This window comes from Rhynchophorus ferrugineus, unplaced genomic scaffold (genome assembly GCF_030347505.1).
Source record: "Rhynchophorus ferrugineus isolate W39M unplaced genomic scaffold, kcgeb_rfMv2 rfM9, whole genome shotgun sequence".
Classification (NCBI taxonomy): Eukaryota; Metazoa; Arthropoda; class Insecta; order Coleoptera; family Curculionidae; genus Rhynchophorus; species Rhynchophorus ferrugineus.
In genome coordinates, this window is record NW_027472588.1 from 11,962,109 (window position 1) to 11,988,106 (window position 25,998).

General features: G+C 31.8%; 3 protein-coding genes and 1 long non-coding RNA gene across 5 annotated transcripts in view; 2 read left to right on the forward strand and 2 right to left on the reverse strand.

Moving 5' to 3' along the window:
- Nucleotides 1–30: 30 nt before the first annotated feature.
- Nucleotides 31–1,934, forward strand: Tcs4 (Threonyl-carbamoyl synthesis 4). The gene is made up of 7 exons (XM_076413618.1): nt 31–316; nt 371–504; nt 559–815; nt 867–1,071; nt 1,123–1,271; nt 1,329–1,474; nt 1,702–1,934. Exons 1-7 carry the CDS (start codon nt 123–125, stop codon nt 1,886–1,888), a joined length of 1,272 nt encoding a protein of 423 aa, XP_076269733.1. The 5' UTR covers nt 31–122; the 3' UTR covers nt 1,889–1,934.
- Nucleotides 1,601–3,433, reverse strand: LOC143202262 (GTP-binding protein 10 homolog). The gene is made up of 6 exons (XM_076413619.1): nt 3,234–3,433; nt 2,953–3,170; nt 2,678–2,896; nt 2,390–2,628; nt 2,214–2,337; nt 1,601–2,152 (listed from the first exon to the last, which is right to left on the reverse strand). The coding sequence occupies exons 1-6, from the start codon at nt 3,356–3,358 to the stop codon at nt 1,926–1,928; spliced, it is 1,152 nt and encodes a 383-aa protein (XP_076269734.1). The 5' UTR covers nt 3,359–3,433; the 3' UTR covers nt 1,601–1,925.
- A 1,366-nt stretch (nt 3,434–4,799) lies between these two features.
- LOC143202268 (uncharacterized) overlaps nt 4,800–25,998 on the forward strand; it is a 63,177-nt gene continuing 41,978 nt past the window's right edge. Inside the window, exon 1 of the mRNA XM_076413624.1 lies at nt 4,800–5,237. Coding sequence (XP_076269739.1) covers nt 5,160–5,237 — 78 coding nt within the window. The 5' untranslated portion in view covers nt 4,800–5,159. The remainder of the gene's footprint in view (nt 5,238–25,998) is intronic.
- Nucleotides 17,489–20,712, reverse strand: LOC143202046 (uncharacterized). 2 transcript variants are annotated; one of them, XR_013007072.1, is made up of 2 exons: nt 19,844–20,712; nt 17,489–18,173 (listed from the first exon to the last, which is right to left on the reverse strand). It is a non-coding gene; the product is annotated as an uncharacterized LOC143202046 (long non-coding RNA). The 2 variants fall into 2 exon arrangements; XR_013007073.1 differs by having other exon boundaries at nt 17,489–18,061; nt 19,732–20,712.

The following is a 25,998-nucleotide window of genomic DNA, read 5'->3' on the forward strand; positions in this document are numbered from 1 at the left end:
TTAACTTTCAGCACGAAATGGATTTAGGTATACTCTGTGATTTTGAAGTATAACCTCACTTTGTCAGTTTGAAACGAAGTAGAAATATTTTCTCTATTTCTCATATTTTGTACCTTGAAACAATGTTTATTCCTAAGCAGTGTTCTTTTTTAAGATTAATTAGTAAAAGTTATAACAGGCAGATACATGGGAATTCTAAACGAGCCATAATATTGGGAATTGAAACGTCCTGTGATGATACTGGCTGTGGAATTGTTGATACTCAAGGGAATTTACTTGGCGAGGCATTACATTCTCAACATTTGACTCATTTAAAGTAAGAATATATATATGTACGACATTAACCATAAATATGTTTTAATTTTGCTAGTAATGGTGGTATTATACCACCAATAGCACATGATTTACATAGACAAAATATTGAAAATGTTGTCCAACAAGCATTGAAGTCGGCCAGTTTATCTCTGAATGAAGTAGACGCTATTGCAACGACTGTTAAACCAGGTTATTATATAATTCCCTTATTACATAACAGTAATAATTACTTTATATTTTCAGGTCTACCTTTATCATTGATTATAGGAGCAAAATATGGAAAATATTTATGTAAAAAGTATCACAAACCTTTTATACCAGTACATCACATGGAAGCTCATGCATTAACAGCTAGAATGTTCGATAAAAGCATAGAATTTCCATTTCTGGTTTTATTAATTAGTGGTGGACATTGCCTGTTGGCAGTTGCAAATAGTGTTGATGAGTTTTTATTGTTAGGTGAAAGCATTGATGATGCTCCTGGAGAAGCGTTTGATAAAGTACTAGTTCTTTTTTTTTTTAGTATATAAATATTTAATATAGAATTCTAGATGGCAAGGAGATTGAAAATAAAAAATCTACCTCAATACTCTACACTTTCTGGAGGAGCAGCAATTGAATTAGCTACTTCAGAAGCTACAGATTTTTTAGAGTACAAATTCAATATCCCTATGTCTCAATACAAAGATTGTAATTTCAGTTTTGCTGGAATCAAGGCTGTTTTTCTAAGACATATTTGGAGAGCAGAAAAGAAAGGTTTTAGTATGGATTTATATTTCATAAAAATGTTTTAAAAGTTGGATTTAGGTATACCACCAGATGGTGTTATGTCAGGTTATCAGAATCTTTGTGCTTCATTTCTTCTAACCACTACAAGGCATTTATGTCATCGTGTACAAAGAGGAATGGAATATCTTGCTAGAAAAAAACTTATTCCTCCAGATAAGCAGACACTGGTAATTTGTCATGTAATAATAATACAAGTTAATTTATTATTATTTATTGTGTTTTAGGTTGTGTCTGGAGGTGTTGCATGTAACAATTTTATAGCAGAAGGTCTACAGATTGTCTGTGAAAATTTGAATTACAAATTCATAAGACCACCTCCAAAGTTTTGTACAGATAATGGAATAATGATTGCTTGGAATGGTGTGGAGAGGTAATCAATAGTATATCATCCAATATTTACTGTATACAATCTGTAGCTTATATTAAATATGTACATTATTTGTTTCAATGGTTACTCAGTATTGAATTGTTTTAGGATAGAGAAAATAATATATAGTTTTTCATTTTGTTTATATATGTATATTAATCAGATCACAGTTTTAAAATCATGTTCAATTTATTTTTGGTTTAACTAATATAATTTTTTTTTAATTTCAGGTGGAATGCAAATATAGGCGTTTACAAAAACTTTGATGATATTGAAATTGCAAGTACCAGCCAACTAGGGCAAAGTGTTAAAGAAGATGTAGCAGCAGAGAATATTAGTTGCAAATGGGTCAAACTTTCCTCACTAGCCAAACCAAAAGTACAAATTGATTCAGAACAAAAGTCAATGACCAATTAAATTATATCCAATATATATAATAAATAATTTAATTAAGTCATATTAATTGTGGACCTTTCTCCGAAATCGAACTCTTGATATCCTCATATAATTTATCAATTTTATTCGTATTTGAAACATCATTCATTATATCCAATATAGTTCTTAGTTTCTGCTTAACAAGTACAATATCCTTTTCACTTTCTTTTGCTGATATTGGTATTATATTTGAGAATTTTAGACACTTACTTGGTCTTATCTCTTCAGAATATCTTGAAATAAAATCTAAAACAATAACATTAGCACACATTGTCCTACTCAATATTACTTATAGTTGAAGTATTACCATTGAACTCTTTCAGTTGTGTTTTAATTTCTTTGAATTTTTGTTCTGCACCATCAGTATCCATTTTATTAATTAACAAAAGAGATGGTTTATTTAAAAGATCTTCATTATATAGCTCTAATTCCTATAAAATATACGATTACAATACATTAAATACCATATAATAATATACCAACCTTATTCAATAACATTATAGTTTCTAAACAAGTTCTATGGGGATATTTTGTACTCAATTGGAAACCATTTATATCAACAATCATCAGCAAAAGTTTTGTTCTCTCAACATGTTTTAAAAACTTATGTCCCATACCTTTGTTGTAGTAAGCACCTTCAATTAATCCTGGCAAATCAGCTATTGATATTTGCCTCAAGTCATTATATTTTACTATGCCTAAGTTTGGTCTTATTGTGGTAACTAAAATTCACACAATAAAATAATTTCACCATATAAAAATTATACATACAAGGATAGCTTGCAATCCTCGGTTTGGCATCTGAAATAGCTTTTAGTAGAGTACTTTTCCCAGCATTTGGAAATCCTACTAAACCTATATCAGCAATTAACTTTAGGTCTAATCTTACATGGTATACTTGGCCTCTTGATCCAAGAAAACCATTTTTTTGATGCCCTCCAGTACCACCTTTTGCAACAATTAGGGTGTCCCCATCATTATTTAATTCACCTAATGAAATGCATATTTTAACAGCAAAATTGTGTATATATAATTATGCAATATACCTAATTTTTTTCCTAGATCAGTAATTATAGTTACACCAGTTGGTACTTCAAATTTTAAATCTTCTCCAGGAGGCCCCAATATAAAATTGTGCGAAGCTGACTTTCCTGGTGTTGCCATATATCTTTTAGACATATTATTTTTGTAAACCTTTTCCAAAGTTATACCTTCTTTTGCTTCAACTATTACATCTCCACCTTTTCCTCCAATTCCACCAAACCTATAAAGATAATTAATTTTCGGACCATACACTTATTTAAATTATAATATATTGTTTTTTTACTTCGGAAGACCATTTCCACCGGGTCCTCCCGATACAAAAATACGAAGGGAATCTCTAAAACCATCCTTTAAATATTTCCTAGGCCTTCTTATTTTCTCTAAAAGAGTTCGTGTGAAATATACCATGGTTTTCGATTTTTATACTATCATTGTTTCTTAATAACGGATTATACTTAATAATAGCTAAATGATTTAGTTTGGTTATGGACACAAAATATTTTGTGGTTAAGGGAAACATTTTATTTCTGCACAGATTTCTGAAATTAATGAGCAATAACTTTTTAGTTCGACCTTTCGCTAGGAGATGGCGCATGTGTGGTTTCATAAAAGTGGGGAATTATTGCATTTATATTATTTATACATTGGCAAGAAAAATTGTATTTCATTATTAATTTACATGAAATAAAAGGACATATAATTTTTAAGTAATATAGACTTATCCTGAAAATTTAAAGGGCACTTAGACACTGAAACTGGAACATTTTCAGTTACAGGCTTAGGAAAAAGCGGGCGAGGCTGCCTAGGTAACCGCCCAAAACGTCATTAGGGTGTGGAGACATCTGCCGATTGGTGTATGTTAAAGGGAATGGGTTTCCGCATCAGAATTTAAGAGGATGGGAGTGATGGTTGACAGAACAACTTTTTGAGGTAATCACATAGAGATTTTTTTCAGGTAATTAATTACATATGTGATGTTTTAATTACTATTATTAATTATAAATTTTTATAAGGAAAACATACAGATAAATAAAATTTCCCTTTTAGGTTGACTTCAATACCCTTTTACTAATGTTTTTTTTTTTATAAATCTATTTTCATTTATTCTGATTTTGATATTCTATTAGTTGTTTTACATATTGAAAATACATATTCAATTTGCTATTTAGTACATTAGTTAATTATTAAATTGCTTTTAATGTATAATTTATAGTGTCATGTTAAGTCTTCTTTTGAAAGCGCTTGTTAATTATGACAGTTGTCAAATTTGTTTAATATGACTTTTTGGGATTGCTCTGTTTACTTCTGGTGATAGTGCTGTCATTTTACATATTTAACAATTTTTAACGTATATTATGCCTAATCAGTGCAAAAGTAGCTCAGAAACTGTCTTGAATTAATTCCAATGGTTTTTAATATATAGTAATCGGTTTTTTATGAATTTTAGTAATCTAAAATGCACTGATATATAAATGTCACTGAAAGTACATCCATAGTGTTCTAGATTTCTAATTTTTTTAATCAATTATGTTTAAGAAATGGAAAACACCAAATAGACAATGTCTTTTATTGATATAAAGGGGAATGGTTTAAACGCCATCGAGATTTATACCTGCAACAGAATAAGCTTAGCCCCATATCGAATACCTATGATAAGAGAGGCCCCAGCAGTGCCATTGTCGTGCCGTTCGCGATCTCTCCAACCCTGGCGCTCGGCTTGCGGAAGTTGGGCGGAGTCAGGGTGCGCGTGGCGGGAGGTGGTCCGGTAAGCCCCGAGTGGCTCTGCGTCGAACCGTCCTCGCGCGTCATGTGACCGCGACCGGTCCGTTTCGGCGAAATTGGCAACGACACCGTTTTTGTAACGCCGGTCGTGGGTCTACACGGACGGTCGCTACGGTTCTGTCGACGAACAGAAGAGTTACAGCCGAGGAAATTAAAAAAAACACATTTACATCAATATATTCGGAAAAAAATTGGACTGGAGTATGTAAACATACGGTGGCAGATTGACGGGATGCCATTTTAATAAATAACAATTATAAAATACGACAGGACAGGACGGGCCCGTGTTTTGTTGTTTTATATTTGTAAACAATAATCGGCGACAAGTTCGGATCGATAATTTATGTAGTTTGTGGTGATTGTGTTTGAGTTGAGCGTCGATTGTTTGACGTTCCGCTGATTTACTATTGTTTTATACGGGGACACGATGAACGAGTTACCGGAAGCTTTGAATTTTACTGGACGGCCTGATAACAACAACATGCACCCTCACATATTGTCAGCTGTAAGTTTTATATTTATTTTTGTTTGTACTATTTTATTGAGCAAGGCCTCGTATTTGTTTTTATTTGTACAGTTTTGTGTATCATGTACTAACGATAACACGTAAAATATTACCTGTTTTTTGATTAGCTAGATCTTGTCATCTAGCAGTGCATATTAAAATAAGAAGAGAAACTGCTTGGAATTTTTCTAAAATACCTAAATTGTATGATTCCTTGTTATTGATTTAAAAATATTTGTTTTGATATACTATTTTAATAATATAACAGGGGTTTTGTCAACATCCGATCAAATAGGCATACTGATCTGTCAAATCACCTCAGCATGCTTGATTGGTTAGTACTGGGTATTAATATTCAATAAATTCTCTTACAAGCTTTTCGGTAAAACTTTATATTTATTTTTATTATGGTTTCCCTATATGATGTTATAAAACAGAAATTTAATATGAAAATAAAAACATAAGAAGGCAACAAAATGTCCCAATTTTTTCTAGTATCTAAAGTTATAATGATATATAGTTCTAATGATATGGCATGTTCATTCTTTATGGAAATGATTGGATATAATATATGTTATAACATTGAATTAAATGGATTTAGTAATCTCTCACATTATCACTACAGTATGTTAATCATTTCTATAAATCGAAACCCTATATTCGATGTGAATGAGAGTATGCTCTTTAGGTGAGTTTAAAGACTGTATATAACATTTAGCAATTTCGATATTTAATTATATATATTGTAACGTAAACATTTTATAATTGAAATCCATTATATGATAATATAATGTTGTCCACCGAGTCCTCCAAAAATAAATATGTATGAAGGGAATCTGTAAGACAATTTCTGTAAGATATTTTCAATTATCTAATTATTTTATTACTAATATAAACCTTTTTTTTCGTTCAGAATATTTGCTATTAATAGTATATACAATAATGTGTTTTAAACAAATGTATCAATACAATAATAGACTGAGAGACTAATAGAGGACTGTTAAAGCGTAAAGCAACATATTTGATTCAATGCGAGCTTCGACTGTTGAGTTGAGAATGTTGAATTAAGCTACTACAAATACTATTTTGCCCGAAAAGTTTATCACTGCTTAATTAATGATCATGTATGCGATGATTTCCATGCAGATAAGAAAGATGAAATGATCTGAAATTGGAATTGGACAATCAAACGAATGAAAGAAATGGATTTTTATAGTTTAATTGAGTAGCATTTGTAAACATTTCTAAAAGAAAACCTCCAGGTTAATTCCTATCATTCTTTAATGAATTATTTACCCCATTGCACTGGTATCTTTGCTGTATTCTGAAACGGAAAGAATGTGACACTTATTTTTGACGATCTTTGGAGGTCAACAACCGAACATCCCAAAGGCAAAAGATTCCGATTGAATACCACCATCCATTGGATCGAATGTGATTTAACATAATATTATATAATGGAAATGTTATCAAACATTTAGCGTGGCCTGCGAAATGTAATCAATCTGTGTGTTGAAGTTTTATTAAAAAACAAATTGCGAAATTGAAAACATTTGATAAAATTACAATAAACAAAACACTAAATTTTAATATTCATTATACGATTTCGTTCGGCTTTAATAATGTGTTCCATATTTTATTGTAACTTTTATGTATGTACGTAGGTTAATGGTAACTGGGGTATTGATCCTTGGCAATTCATGAAGGCTATTAATGAGCGATCCGAATATCATCATCATTTAGTGCCATAACAAAGATTCAGATAACGGCTTGGCCAGTTAGGATATCAGGTTTATAGTAAATCCACACATGCCGAAATATTGCTACCCAAGTTTTATATATGTTAGTCTTATACAGTTTGTTATCCTCAAAAGAACATTTAAGTTTACTGGATTGATTAAAAAGCTTTACAATAAGACTTATTTTCTGCACTTTCAGTAAATGAAGGAGCTTATTCACGTGTTCACTAAGATGAAAATAAGCTGTTGTATTTTTGCACCTGAATTGTGTAGGATTTTTCTTGTGTAGAATCAAGAAAGGTTGTATTGAAACACCTTGACAGCTTGGAACATTTTTGATTTGCTATTAAATTCGAACAAATTCTTTCGACTATAACCGAAATAAATATGATTGCTTGAAACTGACATTATAATAAGTTATTTCAATACAATGGTCTCGAAATTGCTGAAACTACCCTAGACCAGACTGCCTAATCTATAGATATTGGAAATTTGGAAAGAAAAATAGTCTAATTTACTGGAATTAATAGCAAAAAAAAATTGAATTCTTAAAATATCAGTACCTGTATATTTTTAAAGTAATTGATAACAACAAGATTTTTTTATTAAAAGACAGAAAAATAATCGCAATTGATTAAATAGCAGAAATTTTCTTAAAATTCTACTAAAATGTTGACTAGAGATGTTGGATAAACTGATGCCACCTTAAACGATACAAAATTTGTGCATTTATGGACAAAATACGCAGAATCTATCTTATCTTGTTAATGATCTAACTAATCATTAATATTGATTGATATTACAATTAAATCAGTTCTCGAAAGAAACAATGTAGTGATGATAATAAAATACTCAACAATCAGGGTAAAAACAAGCGAAAGAACAAGGGAAAATGCCCGAAAAAGGAGAATTATTTTAAATAGATAATATGTAATAATGCAAATTAACCAGGATCCTAATAAATATAAATAGAAAAATTGAGAGGAATCACTCAAGAATTTTCTATGTTGAGAGTGTAGGGAGTGCTACGATCCTTTAGGCCACTACGCATTCACCTACAGCAAGTTCTACCTACATGCGGTTCCCGGCTATAAAAGGGCACCACGACGACATCTCGCTCTCTTTTCTACCACCTTGTAACAGTACCACTTCCACAGCGCTACCGTAATTCCTTTATCTTAACCTCACATCCTGTCCATTCTCCCGTCGACCACATGTATCATTCAATGTAAAATAAACAAGTATTTCTTCAACCAGTGTTATTAGTTCTCGTGCAAATTGCTTCCAAAAATAGTAGTGAGTGTTCGGACAAACAATCGACCGACCGACCAGAGGAACATTCCTACAAGAGATATAATGATTAATAATATTAAGCGTGGATAAAAAAATATATATCAGCTCTTAGCTGAGAAAATAAAACAGTGAAATAGAAGAGATTGATTTGGTTTACAAAACGAATAGGTAGGCAGTATTGTTGGAACCTTGGTGGATCCAATATATCACCACTTCTTTTCTTAAATAAAATTGTTTGAGTAAAATAGAACTCTCGTTTTTCATCCATACGTAAATCAGAACTTATATTTGTGAAATAGTCACAGGATATGTACAGGTGGCTAAATCATCATCAGAACGGAACCAATTCCACACTATCCCACAGTTAACTTCACAAAAATGCTTCGCTATTCGTTGAAATCGTACACACGTATTTCATCTCGATCTAAGGTCATTTTGGGTCGTTGCAGCTTTGCATGTATCACAACAAAAAAACTGCTTATACAATCGGTTCAACAACCGACATCTTTTCCCATCAGGTGTTTGATATGTAAAAATAGAATTTGTGCGATTTTTGCAGATCTAAGGGGCGGCGGGATGGGTTACGGATTTAGCACGGCAAACGTTCCGTGAAACGTTTCTCACTCGCTAACTGTCATCGAGAATTCGCACTTGACGTCAGGCGGCTTTATTCAGAATCCGATAGTGGCATTTTTTTCATATTACTAGTTTTTTTTTAGCGATCTCTGTTCAATTCATCGAAAAATCGATTCAGTCAATTGATCCAGAAAGTGAGGACGATAGACACGTCCTTGAAGGATCTAACACTTCGGATCTTATGTTTTAGTTGTTTCACTGAATATAATTCACTGAGCATAATTAATATATTTCCATAATTGACCTAAATTTTCTAAATGATTAAACGATCACTTGAATGAAGGTTGCTAAGAAGCAAATATACCTCTTCTGTTTTAACATAACAGTTATTTTCTCACTGTGAATATAAAGTGGGTTTTCTTAGTAATCCCCAATTCTCCATGACAAGCGATCCAATTATCGATTCATTTTCACATTCCTTCAGCAGCTTCAAAAGTGTATCTTTCACAACTCTTGCAACGTGTGATTACGCTTGTCATGGTGTTGGTGAAGCAATACGTCGTTAAATTTATGTCGACGAACAACAGTTTTAACAGCTCCAAATACACTACCCTTCGTTGATCTTACTATATATATAGTAAAACTTTATGGCCATGAAGATTCCAGTTCGGTGTCGATGTGGAGTTTGTCGTAGTAGAAACACTTTTCGCCAGTGACAATATGCTACAGAAAGCTCTTCTTTTTTGTCTCGGAAACAATGAAACCGCGATGTTGAAATGATTCAAAATGATATTTTCAGTCAATTCGTGTAGTTGCCTCTTTCCTAGGAATAATTGATCACCAACTGCTAATCCGTCTTGTATTTCTGACCATTCTTCGTCATTGACATCAAAATTACCATCCAAATTAACCAACAACATTTTTCGGCGAGTTCGCCCTTCAAACGATCCAATAACACTATGTAATAGTCGCTTTTGATGGTCTTTCCTTTTTCAACGTAGCCAATGAAAATTATTCCATGCGCATCCCACAATACAGACGCCATAACCTTGCCAGCCGACTGTTGTGTTTTCCCACGCTTTGGAGCGGGTTCATCGTATGCAGTCCACTCGGATGATCACAACTTAATATTTAACTCATTCGTTTACGTGTTAGAAGTAATTAGACAGCATTTTGTCTCTTTTTAACTACTATAAAAAGAGAAGGAAAATATTGTCTGATTCTAAAACGAATTTACAAATTGCGACAGGCTCTACATTAAACATCTTGATGACGTATGTACAAAAAAACTTTGAATAGACTATATATGTTTTATAAAGTTGCAACGTTAATGTGACTGTTGAATCGAAACATGTGTAATTATTAAATTGTCGACTATTTATGAAAATCAATGTCAATTATGTAGATTGTTCAAGTGTAATATTAAACTACATACAGTGGACCTTCAATACTACAAAATAACAATTTTAAAAATTATAGTGTTTAATAGTGAAAGTTAAACGAATTAATAAAAAATAATCAATATGTAAAGTGTCATTCACAATTTCGAATAAGTGCTTTTGGCAAACTTTGACTTTAATGTTTTGTAAGTACCTGTTTTAAAGAATATGGTATAAATTACAATAGATGACGGATGATTTAAATAATGCTGTGGAATTTTTTGAAAATAATTAATTTATTGAAAAATAACAGTAGAAGAAAAATTTAGTTTTACTTTACAATATTATTCCTTGTTGAAGTTTTTGCTTTACCCGTCCGCACTAGCTATGGGTAATTCTCTATATAGATATATATGTATCTCTTACATATAATGTCTGTATAATACATCCCCTGTTCAGCTTAGTATTCAGCAAAGGATATTTGAAAATAGTTGCTTTAAATCAAAATATGAATTTCTCCACATAGCGCCCCCTTCTCGGTTTTACATTTCTTCTAATGGTTTTAAAATATTAAAAGCTCGTGCACTTAAGTGATATATTCTTTAAAACCACTCATTTATATCGTTTTTTAATCTAATAGAAGTGATAGAAGAGGCGCCATTCTGCCATACTATTGACATGATGACAAAAAAGCGAAGCTTCCGGTATATATGCACAGTGTCTTGGACTGAACAATTAATATACATATATGATTTTTATTGGTAGTGTCAGCCTAAAGTCGGTCTTAATATAACAAATCGTATTAATACTGTTAGCATCATCTTAGTTGACTTGGTCTAATAGATATGTAGACAAATATTTGTCAATAAATATTAATTATAGTAAAAATTAATTATCATTTGTTCTGAAACGAGTCTGATGTTATTTGAGATTTACGATACAAATGGAGAGAATTATACATGCCCCGTTAACCTAGAGTACTTTGCAATTAAAAGAGGTCTCAGGATACGGGAATGATTATCGTTCCACGCATTGTCCAGAGCAGTTCTCCAGTTTTTAACGAAAAATATCATAGCCAATGGTTGTAGCATTTATCTTTAATATAGTAACTTGTTAGTAACCATTAGAATTCTGTAATTTTACCCGTAATTGTTCCTTGAACCTCACACCAATGATATTTTCACTCTTTGCATCACCAAACCAAGTTTGGTCAAAGTAAAATCGAGGATACCTTACTTTATATTCCATATTTGCAAAGTTAACGAAGAACGAGAGCAAGAAGTTCGAAACAATCTCTCATTTACTCATTGCGATTCACTTTTCAGATACCGTCGGACTTACAAAAAATCTATTAGTCACCCAGCTGCATATCGTAATTCTTATTAAACAATTCGGAGAGAACGGGCAATATTTACTGTTGATTGTTTATTGTTATTATTTAAAAAGTTTAAACGGCTAGTTTATTTTATAAACTGTGTAATTAATTTCCAATAAAACGCGCAAAGGCGAACGGCACAGTTTATTTGTTTTCGATCGAGAACACAAAATATTTATGATATTTAATTCTAAAATATTTAAACAATTGTTTTGACGCCATCACCTCGTTTCGTACACAATCTGGAAGTTGGTGTTTACGAATTCGCGTTCACGATATCGTGTACACTGTTGCCTAAAGTGTTTGTGCCGTATTGAATATCCCTGGAAACTATTCCGTACTTTCCTTATTTTCACTTCCACATTTTCGAGTCCGAGAATAACGTTATTTTTTTTATTTGCTGAATTTAATGGATGTTTTTAAAAACAAACGTTTATATTGTTGTAGACTGAGTGTTTCGTTGTATCTGTAGTGTTTTATAGCCATATTAAATAAATGCAAGAGTTATTCATAGTTTAATTAAAATGTAGGAAATTGTATTGGTTAATTAGAAGAAAATCACAATTATCAGTGCATAATAAATTGATATTATACAAGCAAATATTGGACATGCGGAATTCAATTGTAGAGATATTCCGCGAAAAGTAATATAACACAACTTTTCTGCAAAAAGTCCTGAGAATATTATAGGTGCACCCAGCTACTGCATGACTGATTACTTACACCGAGACCTTCAGATACCCACTGTCACTCAGGATATCAAGAGAATTGCCAGGAGACATCAGGACACACTCCATCCCATGTCAATATCGAAGTAATACAACTCTTGGATAACACCAGAACAGAACAACACAAACACATTCTAGATATATACCTAGATTTAAGTTATTGTAACGATAAATTGTAGGTTAGTCGGCAACGACTAGTAACAACGTAATAAATAAATAAAAATCCATGGTAAAATCCTATTGAGCTTAGGAAAAAGCTTGTGGCGACTTTCCCGATAGATGGAGCCTATTGCAAATATCTCACTGAGTTTATAAACATTGAAATTGTTGTGGATATTCGAAAGTTGTTTGCATTTGAAAACTGAGGAAGATAACAACGAATTTCCGCAAGTTTGTGAAAGAATGTGTCTTGGATACGGCAATTAGAAAATATTTTACCAAAATCTGCGATGGGCATGCTTCGTTCGTTTTCATTTTGGTAATTTTAATGTGAAATATGAGCTACATTATGGTTCTCCAACTACTGGAAAAGCTAGTCAACAAGATAAGCATATTAAATATGATTTCATATTGATATGATTACAAGCTTTGTACCATTTAAATAAAATGGACTTTTACAAGAAGCTTGATATATATGTTTTTCCTGGATTAGCACGAGAAACAGGTGGATTAGACAGTTAAGGTGGACAATAAGTGGGGATACTTCAAACAATATAGACAGGCTTTGAATTTATTTTGATGATCATATCCCTGATAATCTTCGTTTAGCATTCTCAAAAAATGCTCTTATATTAAATTGTGATGCGTTAACTATAAGAACACTTTAAATGCTTCAACTCTTAGGTGAATTATTTAATTAAAAAGAATTTTTATATACGATGAAGAATGCATTAATTATTATACCTCTAAAAAATCTGGATAATGGCTAAACTCATTAATTAATTGATTGATAATGGAAAATCAGAGTGGGTTGCAGATAATAAATATACTTTTTTCTAAGCTCTCTAACCATTAATTCAACTGTCCAAATTGATTCGGGAATATGTTTTGTTCCATAATAATAAGGTCACCAAAGTTGACTTAAAGGTACTCAATTAAAGTCCACTAGCTATAAGTTACTATAATTAGGAAACATCCTGCTCTCAAAAACACCATATTTCATAGATTCCTGGTACAATCATCGCAATAGAACTTTTAGTAAAAACAGTATAATTGAGAAGACCATTAGAGGTAATCTGTCGAACGAAAGTAATCGATACTCATCAGTAACTTTACTTACATTCCATTGTTCGTTTCTTCGTGAAAGGGAAGTTATACACAGGGATTAATACGGCACTAGATGTTCTAAAGAATCGATGGGTGGTGGTCTGGTGACTTGATGTGACGACTAATATGTTTACATATGTGTCTTTTATTTATATTAGAATAGGGTTAGAATTGCCATCTTCATTATCATCCTCCCATTGCAAGAAAACGAGTTTGGGCTCTAAACTTTGAAGATGAGTGTATAAGGATAACCTTATTCGATTTCTAATATTTATGCGAAAAAAATATAACACGAGTTATACGAATCTTCAAAACAAACTGATAAAGACACTTGTTCTTTTGTAACGTTTCCATTTATCTCGGTCGTCCCCGTCAACTATTATTAGTATACCCACATTACCCGCTGATAACGACGAAAATTTTAATGTCGTTGCAAAATTAATAAGAGTCAAAGTTTGTGGGAACGCGCATTCGAACGAGGGTAACGACAAAATCCAGTGCATAATATTTTTAGTGACATAAACGTTTCCGGTTTTTTATTTTTGTGTTAAATTTTGCTTCCTTTAAATATTTTAATGGTTATTAAGGCACCTCTATTATTAAATTAATATTCTTCGATTATGATAGGTAAATGTATCAAATATCTATTATAGCAACCGAGGTATTGCAATGATTTTTTGAAGTGTGAAACAGTATTGTCATAGTGGAATAGCGGTCTATCTATTATGCATTATAAAAAATATGTATAGTTTTGCAACTCTCTCCCTCTTTCCAAAATATAAATTATATATGTAATGTAATATGATCCTGATTATCTGGCCATTTGGTTTAAAACCACTTGAATGGGGAAACAAGTAAGACGTTTTAGTCTGTTTCCTAATAAACCCTTAGTGTCGCCTATCCTTTCCCTAAAATAAAAGTTTTTTTTTTAATTAAAATAATACTTTTCATTTTGTTTTACATTTTTTAACTTATATATTAAGTTTATCAAGCCCATAGCGCACACTACACTGTCGTCCAAATCTTATTTTAATATAAATTAAATCCGTAAAATTTAAACATTTTATCATTTCACAGTCAGAATGAAACAACTTTTGTTATTGTGAAAAAATGGATAAAAAGGAATTTCGCGTGTTAATAAAATATTGGTTTTTGAAGGGAAAAAATACAGTTGGAGCAAAAACTTGGCTTGATGCCGAGTTTCCGGATACTGTCCCCGGAAAATAAATAATCAAGGATTGGCAGTGGACGCCCAAAAGAGGTTGTGACCGACGAAAACATATAAAAAATTCATAAAATGATTTTGAATGACCGTAAATTGAAATTGAATGAAATAGCAGACACCCTAAAGATATCAACTGAACGTGTGAGAAAACTCTGTGCAAAGTGGGTGTCGCGCGAGCTCACTTTTGGCCAAAAACAACGTTGTTTGATTGATTGAAAACAAAGTTGATGATTCGGAGCTGTGTTTGAACATGATCAAGCGTAATAAACCCGAGTGTTTGCGTCGATATGTGACAATGGATGAAACATGGCTCCATCATTTCACTCCTAAGTCCAATCGACAGTCATCCGAGTGGACTGCACACGATAAACCCGCTCCAAAGCGTGGGAAAACGCAACAGTCGGCTGCCAAGGTTACGGCGTCTATATTTTGGAATGGGCATGGAATAATTTTCATTGACTACCTTGAAAAAGGAAGGACCATCAACAGCGACTATTACATAGCGTTATTGGACCGTTTGAAGGACGAAATCGCCGAAAAAAGGGCCACATTTGAAGAAAAAGAAAGTGCTGCTTCACCAAGACAATGCACCGTGTCACAAGTCAGTGAAAACGATGGCAAAAGTCCATTAATTGGGTTTCGAATTGCTTCCTCATCCACCATATTCTCCAGATCAGGCCCCCAGCGACTATTTCCTGTTCTCAGATCCCAAAAGAATGCTCACTGGGAAGAAAAATTCGTCGAATAAAGAGGTGATCGGCGAAATTGAGGCCTATTTTGAAGCAAAGGGCAAATCGTACTACAAAAATGGTATCGAAAAGTTGAAGGGTCACTATAATCAGTGTATCGCCCTTGAAGGGAATTATGTTGAATAAAAAAAACTAATTTGACCTAAAAAGTGTGTTCTACTATGGTAGGCGGGGGACCTGTTATCAACGCACTAGGAGTGTTTTTTCAAAGCATGTATATCTCCTAATTATAATGGTATGGCTAAGGGACTTTGAGCATTTTCAGTCCATCTTTGGTGACATTATAGCTGTCCGAATTTCACTGAACTATATCAAGAAATGTTTCATAGAACTGCGAAACGATTGGACCAATCCCGATGAGAACCATCTATATTATTCCGGTGTATTTACGTATTAATGTAACATAATTAACTCACATTGTTTTAGAAAACTAGAATGAAAAAAATATAACACTACAGAATGTCTTGAATGTACAAAATACTGTTTAAAATTAAGACAGGAACCTTATAACATAACTATTTAATACGGAACAAATTATTATCGAAGATATAATTACTGTCATACGTTATATATATATTACTGTCATACGTGCAAATATTTTAAACTAATATCGGAGTGGACAGAGACGGTTTAATTAACGCCCGCGTTCAAGTGTTATGGCTTCATAACTGTCGCTCGGCTCTCAAAATTATTCTCTGCAGTTATTATATCAGTTTCCAGTCGTAAACCAATCAACGACGATGATTTGTACACTAATAATAAACATGGAAAAGAACTAAATAAAATTATAAAATATAATCGACAATTGTCGCCGTGCGAAAACCTCAACAAATCACATGAACATTTTTTGCTTTTTTATTTTTAACACTTCACAAAAATATTTCTTACGATAATTATTAATATAATATGTTAAAAATCATTTTAGTAAGTGATTTCCTGTATAAAATTTGTAGTTTAAGGCTAACTTTAGATTAAGTAAAGTCTAGATATGTCCATTAATCAGATCGGATGGTAGATTTCGTAAGAACTTGTATGTTTTATACAGCAACAAAAATATATGACAGAACTTTGGATTAACAGAGTAGGGTACGATGCGATACTAACTTGTTTTCACTATATTTTAATTCACTATTCCAGTAAATACAATCAAGTATCACTAATCAAACAGTATTAAAAACAAATGCAGACTGTTTGGATTACTGGATTGTACAGAAAAAATCATAGTAAATAAATAATTTTTTAATGTTCATACTAATGGGTGGCAAGGGTGTATATATTTACGTCTGTACTACATATTTTTGATTATTACATTTCAAGTCTTAGTATCCCCAAATTTCACTAATCCGTAATTGAACATTCACCCTGAAGTTTCTTCGGAGTAGGTTAGTTTACAATAACTTCAGCCTTTAACGCCTTTGGACACCTAACACCCTGAATAGTTCACGAGATAAGGCCTAAGGGTGTTTTTCAAAACATGGATGTTTCCTTATTTTACACTCAAAAATGCATTAGAATCAAAGAACGGTGAATATACTACAGTTGATACAACGAAAATGATACAGATCATCAGTGTGAGATTTCAGGATATTATTCAAGATGATAAAATTTAAAATAAAATACTAATAAAACAGCTACCTCTTTAGATCAATGGTACAAGTTGAGATTGCAGATTTTGGGAATTATTGGCGATAATAAGTTATTGAAATTCACAAAGGATCACGGAATGAACTGCCAACAATAAGCTTGCAACAAATAAGTGAGATGATACATCTCTTCATCGCCTGAAAGAGTTTTGAATGAACAACTACTGCTCTAATGCTGAAAAAGTCAGATATTATATGGAAAAATATAAATTGGATTTTAGAGTGATGAGGCTTTCAATACGTCAACTTTTCAAGGAATCAACTAATATTTGAAGAATCTTACCTGGCGTATTAAAACCAATTAAACAAAATATGTAACTTTTAATTTGTGTAAAGAAACATGGTAGAGCTGCTGGAGGATGCTAAATATCTTAGGTTACATCTAAATGAAAACAACTTGGACTTAAACTAAAGCAAACCAAATTCTACTGTCTTATCGGACGCAAATTGAGGTTATCCCTAGGTAACCATATCTTGCTTCATAAATCAATATTTTGGCCCATTTGATCTTACTGAATCCAACTATGGACTACTTCTAACAGTTTTAATATAGTCGTCATTCTATGGTTTCAAAATAATGTATTGTGTACTTAAGTTGATAATATATAGTATGATTCTAATAAAGTGACACAGCGTGATATCCCTCTAGAACCTATAATGAGTATAGTTCAAAGTGTTAGCGTTAAATACTTCGAAAGTGTATTATTGTACCCAATTAGCTAAATGAATGTCATGATAGATGGATAGATATCGACTTTAGAGCAACATATTTTACATAAGAGGTCACTTACTGAAGTGATTTTCTACAGTACATGTAAATAATAATTATGATAAGAAATAATTATAGCCCACTGGGCATATTATTGAATTCCTAAGGGTATTAACATATTATTGTAAGCTTAAGATGGTATTAAGTTGGTTAGCAATATTCCAATTTCAGCTGTGAAGAAAACAGAATATTTACTGGTAAACCTTAAAGGTATATTATTTCAGAGGTTATATTCTTACTATTATAGTTACATATTAGTAGATTCTACGAAGAAAATTGTTCAGCGAATCAGATAAATGAGAGTGTAATAACAGATGGATAGATATCGACTTTAGAGCAAGATCTTAGACACAAGAGGTCAATTACTGAAGTGATTTTCTACAGTACATGTAAATAATAAGTATGATAAATAATTATAGCCCACTGGGCATATTGTTGAATTCCTAAGGGTATTAACATATTATTGTAAGCTTAAGATGGTATTAAGTTGGTTAGCAATATACCAATTTCAGCTGTGAAGAAAACAGAATATTTACTGGTAAACCTATTATTTCAGAGGTTATATTCTTAGTATTATAGTTACATATTACTAGATTCTACGAAGAAAATTGTTCAGCGAATCAGATAAATGAGAGTGTAATAACAGATGGATAGATATCGACTTTAGAGCAAGATCTTAGACACAAGAGGTCAATTACTGAAGTGATTTTCTACAGTACATGTAAATAATAAGTATGATAAATAATTATAGCCCACTGGGCATATTGTTGAATTCCTAAGGGTATTAACATATTATTGTAAGCTTAAGATGGTATTAAGTTGGTTAGCAATATACCAATTTCAGCTGTGAAGAAAACAGAATATTTACTGGTAAACCTATTATTTCAGGGGTTATATTCTTAGTATTATAGTTACATATTACTAGATTCTACGAAGAAAATTGTTCAGCGAATCAGATAAATGAGAGTGTAATAACAGATGGATAGATATCGACTTTAGAGCAAGATCTTAGACACAAGAGGTCAATTACTGAAGTGATTTTCTACAGTACATGTAAATAATAAGTATGATAAATAATTATAGCCCACTGGGCATATTGTTGAATTCCTAAGGGTATTAACATATTATTGTAAGCTTAAGATGGTATTAAGTTGGTTAGCAATATACCAATTTCAGCTGTGAAGAAAACAGAATATTTACTGGTAAACCTATTATTTCAGAGGTTATATTCTTAGTATTATAGTTACATATTACTAGATTCTACGAAGAAAATTGTTCAGCGAATCAGATAAATGAGAGTGTAATAACAGATGGATAGATATCGACTTTAGAGCAAGATCTTAGACACAAGAGGTCAATTACTGAAGTGATTTTCTACAGTACATGTAAATAATAAGTATGATAAATAATTATAGCCCACTGGGCATATTGTTGAATTCCTAAGGGTATTAACATATTATTGTAAGCTTAAGATGGTATTAAGTTGGTTAGCAATATACCAATTTCAGCTGTGAAGAAAACAGAATATTTACTGGTAAACCTATAATTTCAGAGGTTATATTCTTAGTATTATAGTTACATATTACTAGATTCTACGAAGAAAATTGTTCAGCGAATCAGATAAATGAGAGTGTAATAACAGATGGATAGATATCGACTTTAGAGCAAGATCTTAGACACAAGAGGTCAATTACTGAAGTGATTTTCTACAGTACATGTAAATAATAATTATGATAAATAATTATAGCCCACTGGGCATATTGTTGAATTCCTAAGGGTATTAACATATTACTGTAAGCTTAAGATGGTATTAAGTTGGTTAGCAATATACCAATTTCAGCTGTGAAGAAAACAGAATATTTACTGGTAAACCTATTATTTCAGAGGTTATATTCTTACTATTATAGTTACATATTACTAGATTCTACGAAGAAAATTGTTCAGCGAATCAGATAAATGAGAGTGTAATAACAGATGGATAGATATCGACTTTAGAGCAAGATCTTAGACACAAGAGGTCAATTACTGAAGTGATTTTCTACAGTACATGTAAATAAAAATTATGATAAGAAATAATCATGGTCCGCTGGGCATATTGTTGAATCCCTTAAGGTAATAAACATATTATTGCAAGCTTAAGATGATATTAAGATTGTTCGCAAAATGCCAATGTTATCTGTGAAGAAAACACGATATTTAGTGGTGAACCTATTACTTTAGAGGTCATATTGCTACTATTATAGTCACATATTACTATATTCTACGAAGAAAATTGTTTATGTTAGCAATCAAAACGCGTAAATTGAAAAAAAAACGACTGGAGTCGATCGCTTCGATGGAAATCGAGCAGGCGTTCCAGTGTGCGGTCTCGTTCGAAAGACTACTACGACTATTAATAGGAAAAGATATCCGTTCGGCCAGCGACTGGCGTTTTCATTTCCCCAAACCAATAATTTAGAGCATAATGGACCGTTTCTTCGTAAACAGAAACGCAACCCGATATGACAATAAATATAAATTTTTTCTCGGTCAGCGCATTGAACGTGAGCCCGACGCGATGTTGTTCCGTCTGGGTATTGGGTTCCACCAATAAATCCATTGTGCCGGTGACGTCGACACACTGATCCATTCATTTGTTCGTTCGAGATTTGGTAAGCAGATCAGATTGTCCACGAAAAAAATATATTAAAATAGAAGATCGTTTTAAATAAACGAATTATTATTCGCCTATATCGATTGTATTAAATAACTTAACTGACGTATGACGCGAACTATTGTCAATTGTTATAGTCGCATTATTGTATTTCAAAAGAAAATAGCATGAAGGAAAATAGCTGCAGGGTAGTGCTTTGGGACCACCCTTGTATCTGATCTATACTAGTGATATCCCGATAACATAAGAAATTATTATTGGAACATTATTACCAACATCACAGTTATTATGCCAAAATATATATTTTTGTCTAGGACAATGGAAAATGTACAAGAAGCAATTAACAAGATCCACTAGTTGTAGAGAGTTGTCCAAGAGATTAGAAAATACAGCTTAATAGCTCGATATCTGTCACTGGTACTTTGCGTTGTGGCATAATGACAAATACCTAATTATATCACTTGAGGGATATCCGATTCCTCAAGCAGAATCACTGAAATTCTTTGGCATTCATCTCGATGTAGGTTAATTGAAAACAACACGTTAGACCAAAAGTAGAGCAGATTGGTTCACAATCAAAGAACTGGTTAGTCAATAATAAATAAGAGTCTGTCTAATATGGAGTTGTATTGACACATCAAGCCGATTGGTAATCCAACGCTGCCAAATCAAAGTTCTTCGATTAATTACCAATGGTTATCGCTACGTAACTAATGAAGAATTGCACGAAATCGAATAGATCTATACCAGGTTATCCAATATATTTCCTTAAGAACTTACTAACAACCTGGAAGAAATACAGCTAATGGGGAACGCGCAGGATATCAGAATATGGGAGCTAAGCAAACTACACGAACTTTTGAAAAATACTTCGTTATTTTTTTGGCCTATATATCGATATTTTTGTTATCCGATATTTTTTGGTATTTTTTCAAAAAAATTAAAAATATTTCTCAAACGTGTTGAAAAAACCATTTAATTATTTTTAATAATCTTTAGAATTGGCTTAAAGGTTTATTTAAAATATCACTACTTCTTAAAACATTTAGAGAATATCGATATTTTTTTCTCCTGTATATCAAAATATCGATAATTACCTCCGTGGCCGACACCTCTAATATAAGACACAAAAAATAGTATTGGGAATAACCGATACAATGGAAAATATCATTTAAATAATCTAGTTATAATTTGCTTTTTGTTTATAACAAAACGTATTAATTCAATGCCCAAAAAGAACAATTCAAATATTAACCGACTCATATATGAGTATATATTGTAGGCATGTTGTATTTGAGCGACTGATTAAAGAAATATTCCAATCCCTATATCAAAGGGTCATGAAGGCTGATTGAAGAGGCCCTATTCAAATTTTTAGTATGATATTTGATTCTGATAAAGGATGTATGCCCATATATATGACACATAATTCAGATTACATATCATAAAATATGTCAGTCTATTATTATCAATATAAATGTTATGATATTGCCATACAAGATTACAATTTGTCTTTTGTTGTCCTATATAATGTTAGCGCTTCAAAACTGTATCATGATCGATGTTTATGTTAATGTCGTAGCAATGTTGTGGCTTGAAATGTGAGGTTTACCCAGACTGACAACCAGAAAACTGATTTTTAACCGACTTCGAAAAAGGGGCTGTCCGGCTGTATATATAAATTTTTGTTGTTGTGTAGTTAAAACATTTGTCAAATCATCTAGGTAGAGGACCCCGGGGCTTGAAGCGCTTCTTATTTTCATTTATTGTTTCTTTATTCCTATTTTTACTCATATCGGCTGCACCTTTACTTGGCCTACCCATTGTAATGTTAAATAAAATAACTGCGTAATTTATTGAGTAAATATCTAATACTAAAAAGAGAAAAATAATATATTTAAAAAAAAATTTGAACCGACTTCAAATTCTTATTTATTTTTTCAATTCACTAAAAATTAAAAAATAATCAAACTTAGATTTTTAACACAAAAAAAAACATTTTAAAATAGAATATGTAGATAATAATCGTAATTATTAAATAAAAATAAACAAAAACCTTATTTAGCCTATCTACTACACGTATTTTATATTCTATTATATACACATAATTTAGCTTAATACCTACCGAAACCTATTTATCTATTTACAATGTCATTTTAACTATTACCAACTGACTACTTTGAAGCCGGTGTAGAACCCAAACAGTTACATCTATTTAGATTTGTTTTGTTGGCAATTTAATTATTTATGTTTGTCACAAAATTACATTGTTACTTTTGAATCTTATGGGTTTGGTATTTGGGCTTATGTATTTTATAATTTTCGAGGAACCTGTGCAGAAAAGGAAATGACATGATTCTGGAGGGCTATCATCTCCATTTTCAAAGCTCAGCAACCTTTGACTGAGTAATCGAATGACGCTGTTATATCGAGGGTGTTCTATGGAGTCTTACCTTTCAAGTGCGTTATAGTATTGCTTCTTTGAATAAGTATTACTAGAGATATACGATTTTAAAGTCTTCTATGAAAAACCGAAATTATATTTTTCCCAGGCTTATAAAATTTAAAATATACAGGATTATTTTTCAGTTCTAAATATTAGATAACATTTAACTTTTTAAAAATGTATTAACATATTACTACTAGTCGTTGCCGACTAACTTACAATTAGTCTCTATAACGATTAATTATGATCATAAATATATTTAAAAATTCAGAAAACTAAATCTGATCTGATCTGAATCTGAAACGATATCTGTTACATCGAATTCCATGGTTTGTCACTTCTCTACTCGACTAAATAACGGTGTCGATCATGGAATGCCCAAAATTGTATTTTCCAGATCCACGTTTGTTGTTTTATTTTAATAAATTTGCTGCCAAAGCCCATCAAGCAGTTTTAGAAACTTATGGTGATGCTGTTTCGTTATATTCCAATTGTCTGTTTTGGTTTCATTAATTTGAAAGGGATGAAGGACCAAAAAAGTTCGAAGGCAGTGAATTTTAAGATTTGTTGGACGAAAACTCTGACCAAATTATACCATTTGACTGAATTAGCATAATTTTGAAAGGTTTCAACATCGTGGCTTCATTGTTTGCACAACAATTCCAAGCCCAAAAAGGCATGTCTAGTCCCTGGAGAGCTATTCATTTTGACATCGAAGCGATATGTTTATGCCCATAAAATCTTACTGTGAATATGGTGGGATCAGCAAGGGGTAGTGGGTTCTGTTGCACCCTGTATACTACCAGACATTACCTTACACCTTCTGATTACCACTTGTTCAAACCAATGCAGAATGGTTTAGTTGACCATCATTTTTCTTTCCACCAATGTTTTTGAATAAATGCCTTTCTAAAGTGAAATGCCTACAAAAAGAGAATACATGCAAACACCTAATATATTTAGCCAAATAACTAAATACGTTTAAGTCTGTTCTTTTGTGTTAAGAAAACAACACAAATACGTCTTCAATATTTGCCTCATTGGATCTTGAATCTTTTTCGAATATATTAACGTCAATCAGTGACGTTAGTATACAATACGCACAGTTTATTAATTATTGATAATTAATTGGAATTATTTGACGTGGAAAATGATCATAACCAATTTTTCACCAAAAAAAGAACAACATAATTGCCCGATGAAACTTTGATCTTTCGCCGTTAATACTGTATTGTGCACGTCATCGGTATTTACAAATAGTGCTAATTTTAAAACCGTATTTATTAATAATAACGTTCTATTTTTTACTTCCCTATCGAATTTTCACACATGATAACTCCGGCGACCTTTTACTTTAAAAACATTCGGGATTATTTCGCGTCCCCATGTCGTAACCGCGGGAATTGTTTACGAATTCTTTTAATTACTTTGAAAATATTTCTTTGTTATTGTAGTATAACTTTATTGAAGGAATTAGTAGGAGGTCTGTGAGTTGATAAAGATGTTGAAACTCAACTTTTCCTATTAATTTAATGATTTTCGATATTTGATATCGTTTAGTTTTTAAAAAATTGACTGTACTTGTACTTCTTCAATCTTAATAATATTGCTCATTATTTTATAGCGAATTTGATTTTACGAATGGTATTCATATAGAAGTTTAATGGTTCTTATTTATTTTATATGTTTCACATGGTCAATTGCTATATAGACAGAAATGTAGGTTAGGGCTAAGGCAGTGATATTTCGAAAAGAAGAAGACTGACTTTTTTCTTAGTCCAGATTTAGTAGTTAAAACAGATTGGTCTATTACTAATATGCTTTGGGGTTAAGGTTGAATAAATTTGTGGGTGACAGAGACAGAGCACATTGCATATTGAGCCTCATTTAATTTTAAAACAGAATAATCCGAGTTTGGCGTATGCGTACTACTAAAATATATTATGTTTAAAATGAATGTCTTATTACCAGTTACTACAGTTTTTGCTACTATTCTTGATGGACAAATCTCATTAATTACTTGACTACTTCCAACACAACTATAAAACTCCCACTATAACTAAAATTGATGCTGTTTGGATTTTATAACTTTTGAAAATTTAACTTTACATTCGGCACTTACCCTTGTTCTTTCATATTTTAAAACCAATGTATTTTATACCATCAAGAATAGCACAACAATTTAATTATTATTACTATAGAATTATTGATGTAACACAAAATCTAAATATCCTAAATTTTGTTGTTTTGACTTGGTCGACTGTACAGATCGACTGAAAAGAATGACCGCAGAAAAAGTAGACAATATAGTTTATTCTTTTCTATGGTTTATTCTATGCAGGACAGTGCGCATGCGCCCAATCCGGAGATAGTTGTGAAGTAATGTATCCTCGCAACTGGAACTGTGGAAGTTGGAACTATCTACAACAGATTGTGTTGAGCAATGGTAAGTTTTGTAGGGAAGACTTCACACTGAGCATATTTGTTAAACTTTTTATAATATATGTAACAACCCCAACATATACACTTAGTTTTTGGCCTCTTTGTTATTGTATGATATTGTAGAAACCATATATATATATATATATATATATATATATATATATATATATATATATATATATATATATATATATATATAAATCAACCATAATGAAATATTTACTGTTTTATTGTAAATTCGGAATTGCATTTTGATGAAACAATTAAACTCTTCTACATTTGATATCATTTGATAATCATCTGGTCATCATGTAAAATTTATGTAAACGTTCATAAGAGATAAACGTTCAACGACTTCAAACTGATCGGTTGTTAGTACTTAAAATAATATTACAAATAGATAAATAGATTTATGTAGATATTAAGCTAAACTGAGTGTATATGATAGAATACGTTTAGCAGATAGGTTAAATAAGGT

Coding starts and splice junctions, on each gene's coding strand:
- Tcs4 (XM_076413618.1), top strand. CDS start 123: ATGTTTATTCCTAAGCAGTGTTCTTTTTTAAGATTAATTAGTAAAAGT. Junction 816..866: donor CTGGAGAAGCGTTTGATAAA/GTACTAGTTCTT, acceptor ATAGAATTCTAG/ATGGCAAGGAGATTGAAAAT. Junction 1,072..1,122: donor TTGGAGAGCAGAAAAGAAAG/GTTTTAGTATGG, acceptor AGTTGGATTTAG/GTATACCACCAGATGGTGTT.
- LOC143202262 (XM_076413619.1), bottom strand. CDS start 3,358: ATGGTATATTTCACACGAACTCTTTTAGAGAAAATAAGAAGGCCTAGG. Junction 3,171..3,233: donor GGTGGAAATGGTCTTCCGAA/GTAAAAAAACAA, acceptor TTATCTTTATAG/GTTTGGTGGAATTGGAGGAA. Junction 2,897..2,952: donor TGATCTAGGAAAAAAATTAG/GTATATTGCATA, acceptor GCATTTCATTAG/GTGAATTAAATAATGATGGG.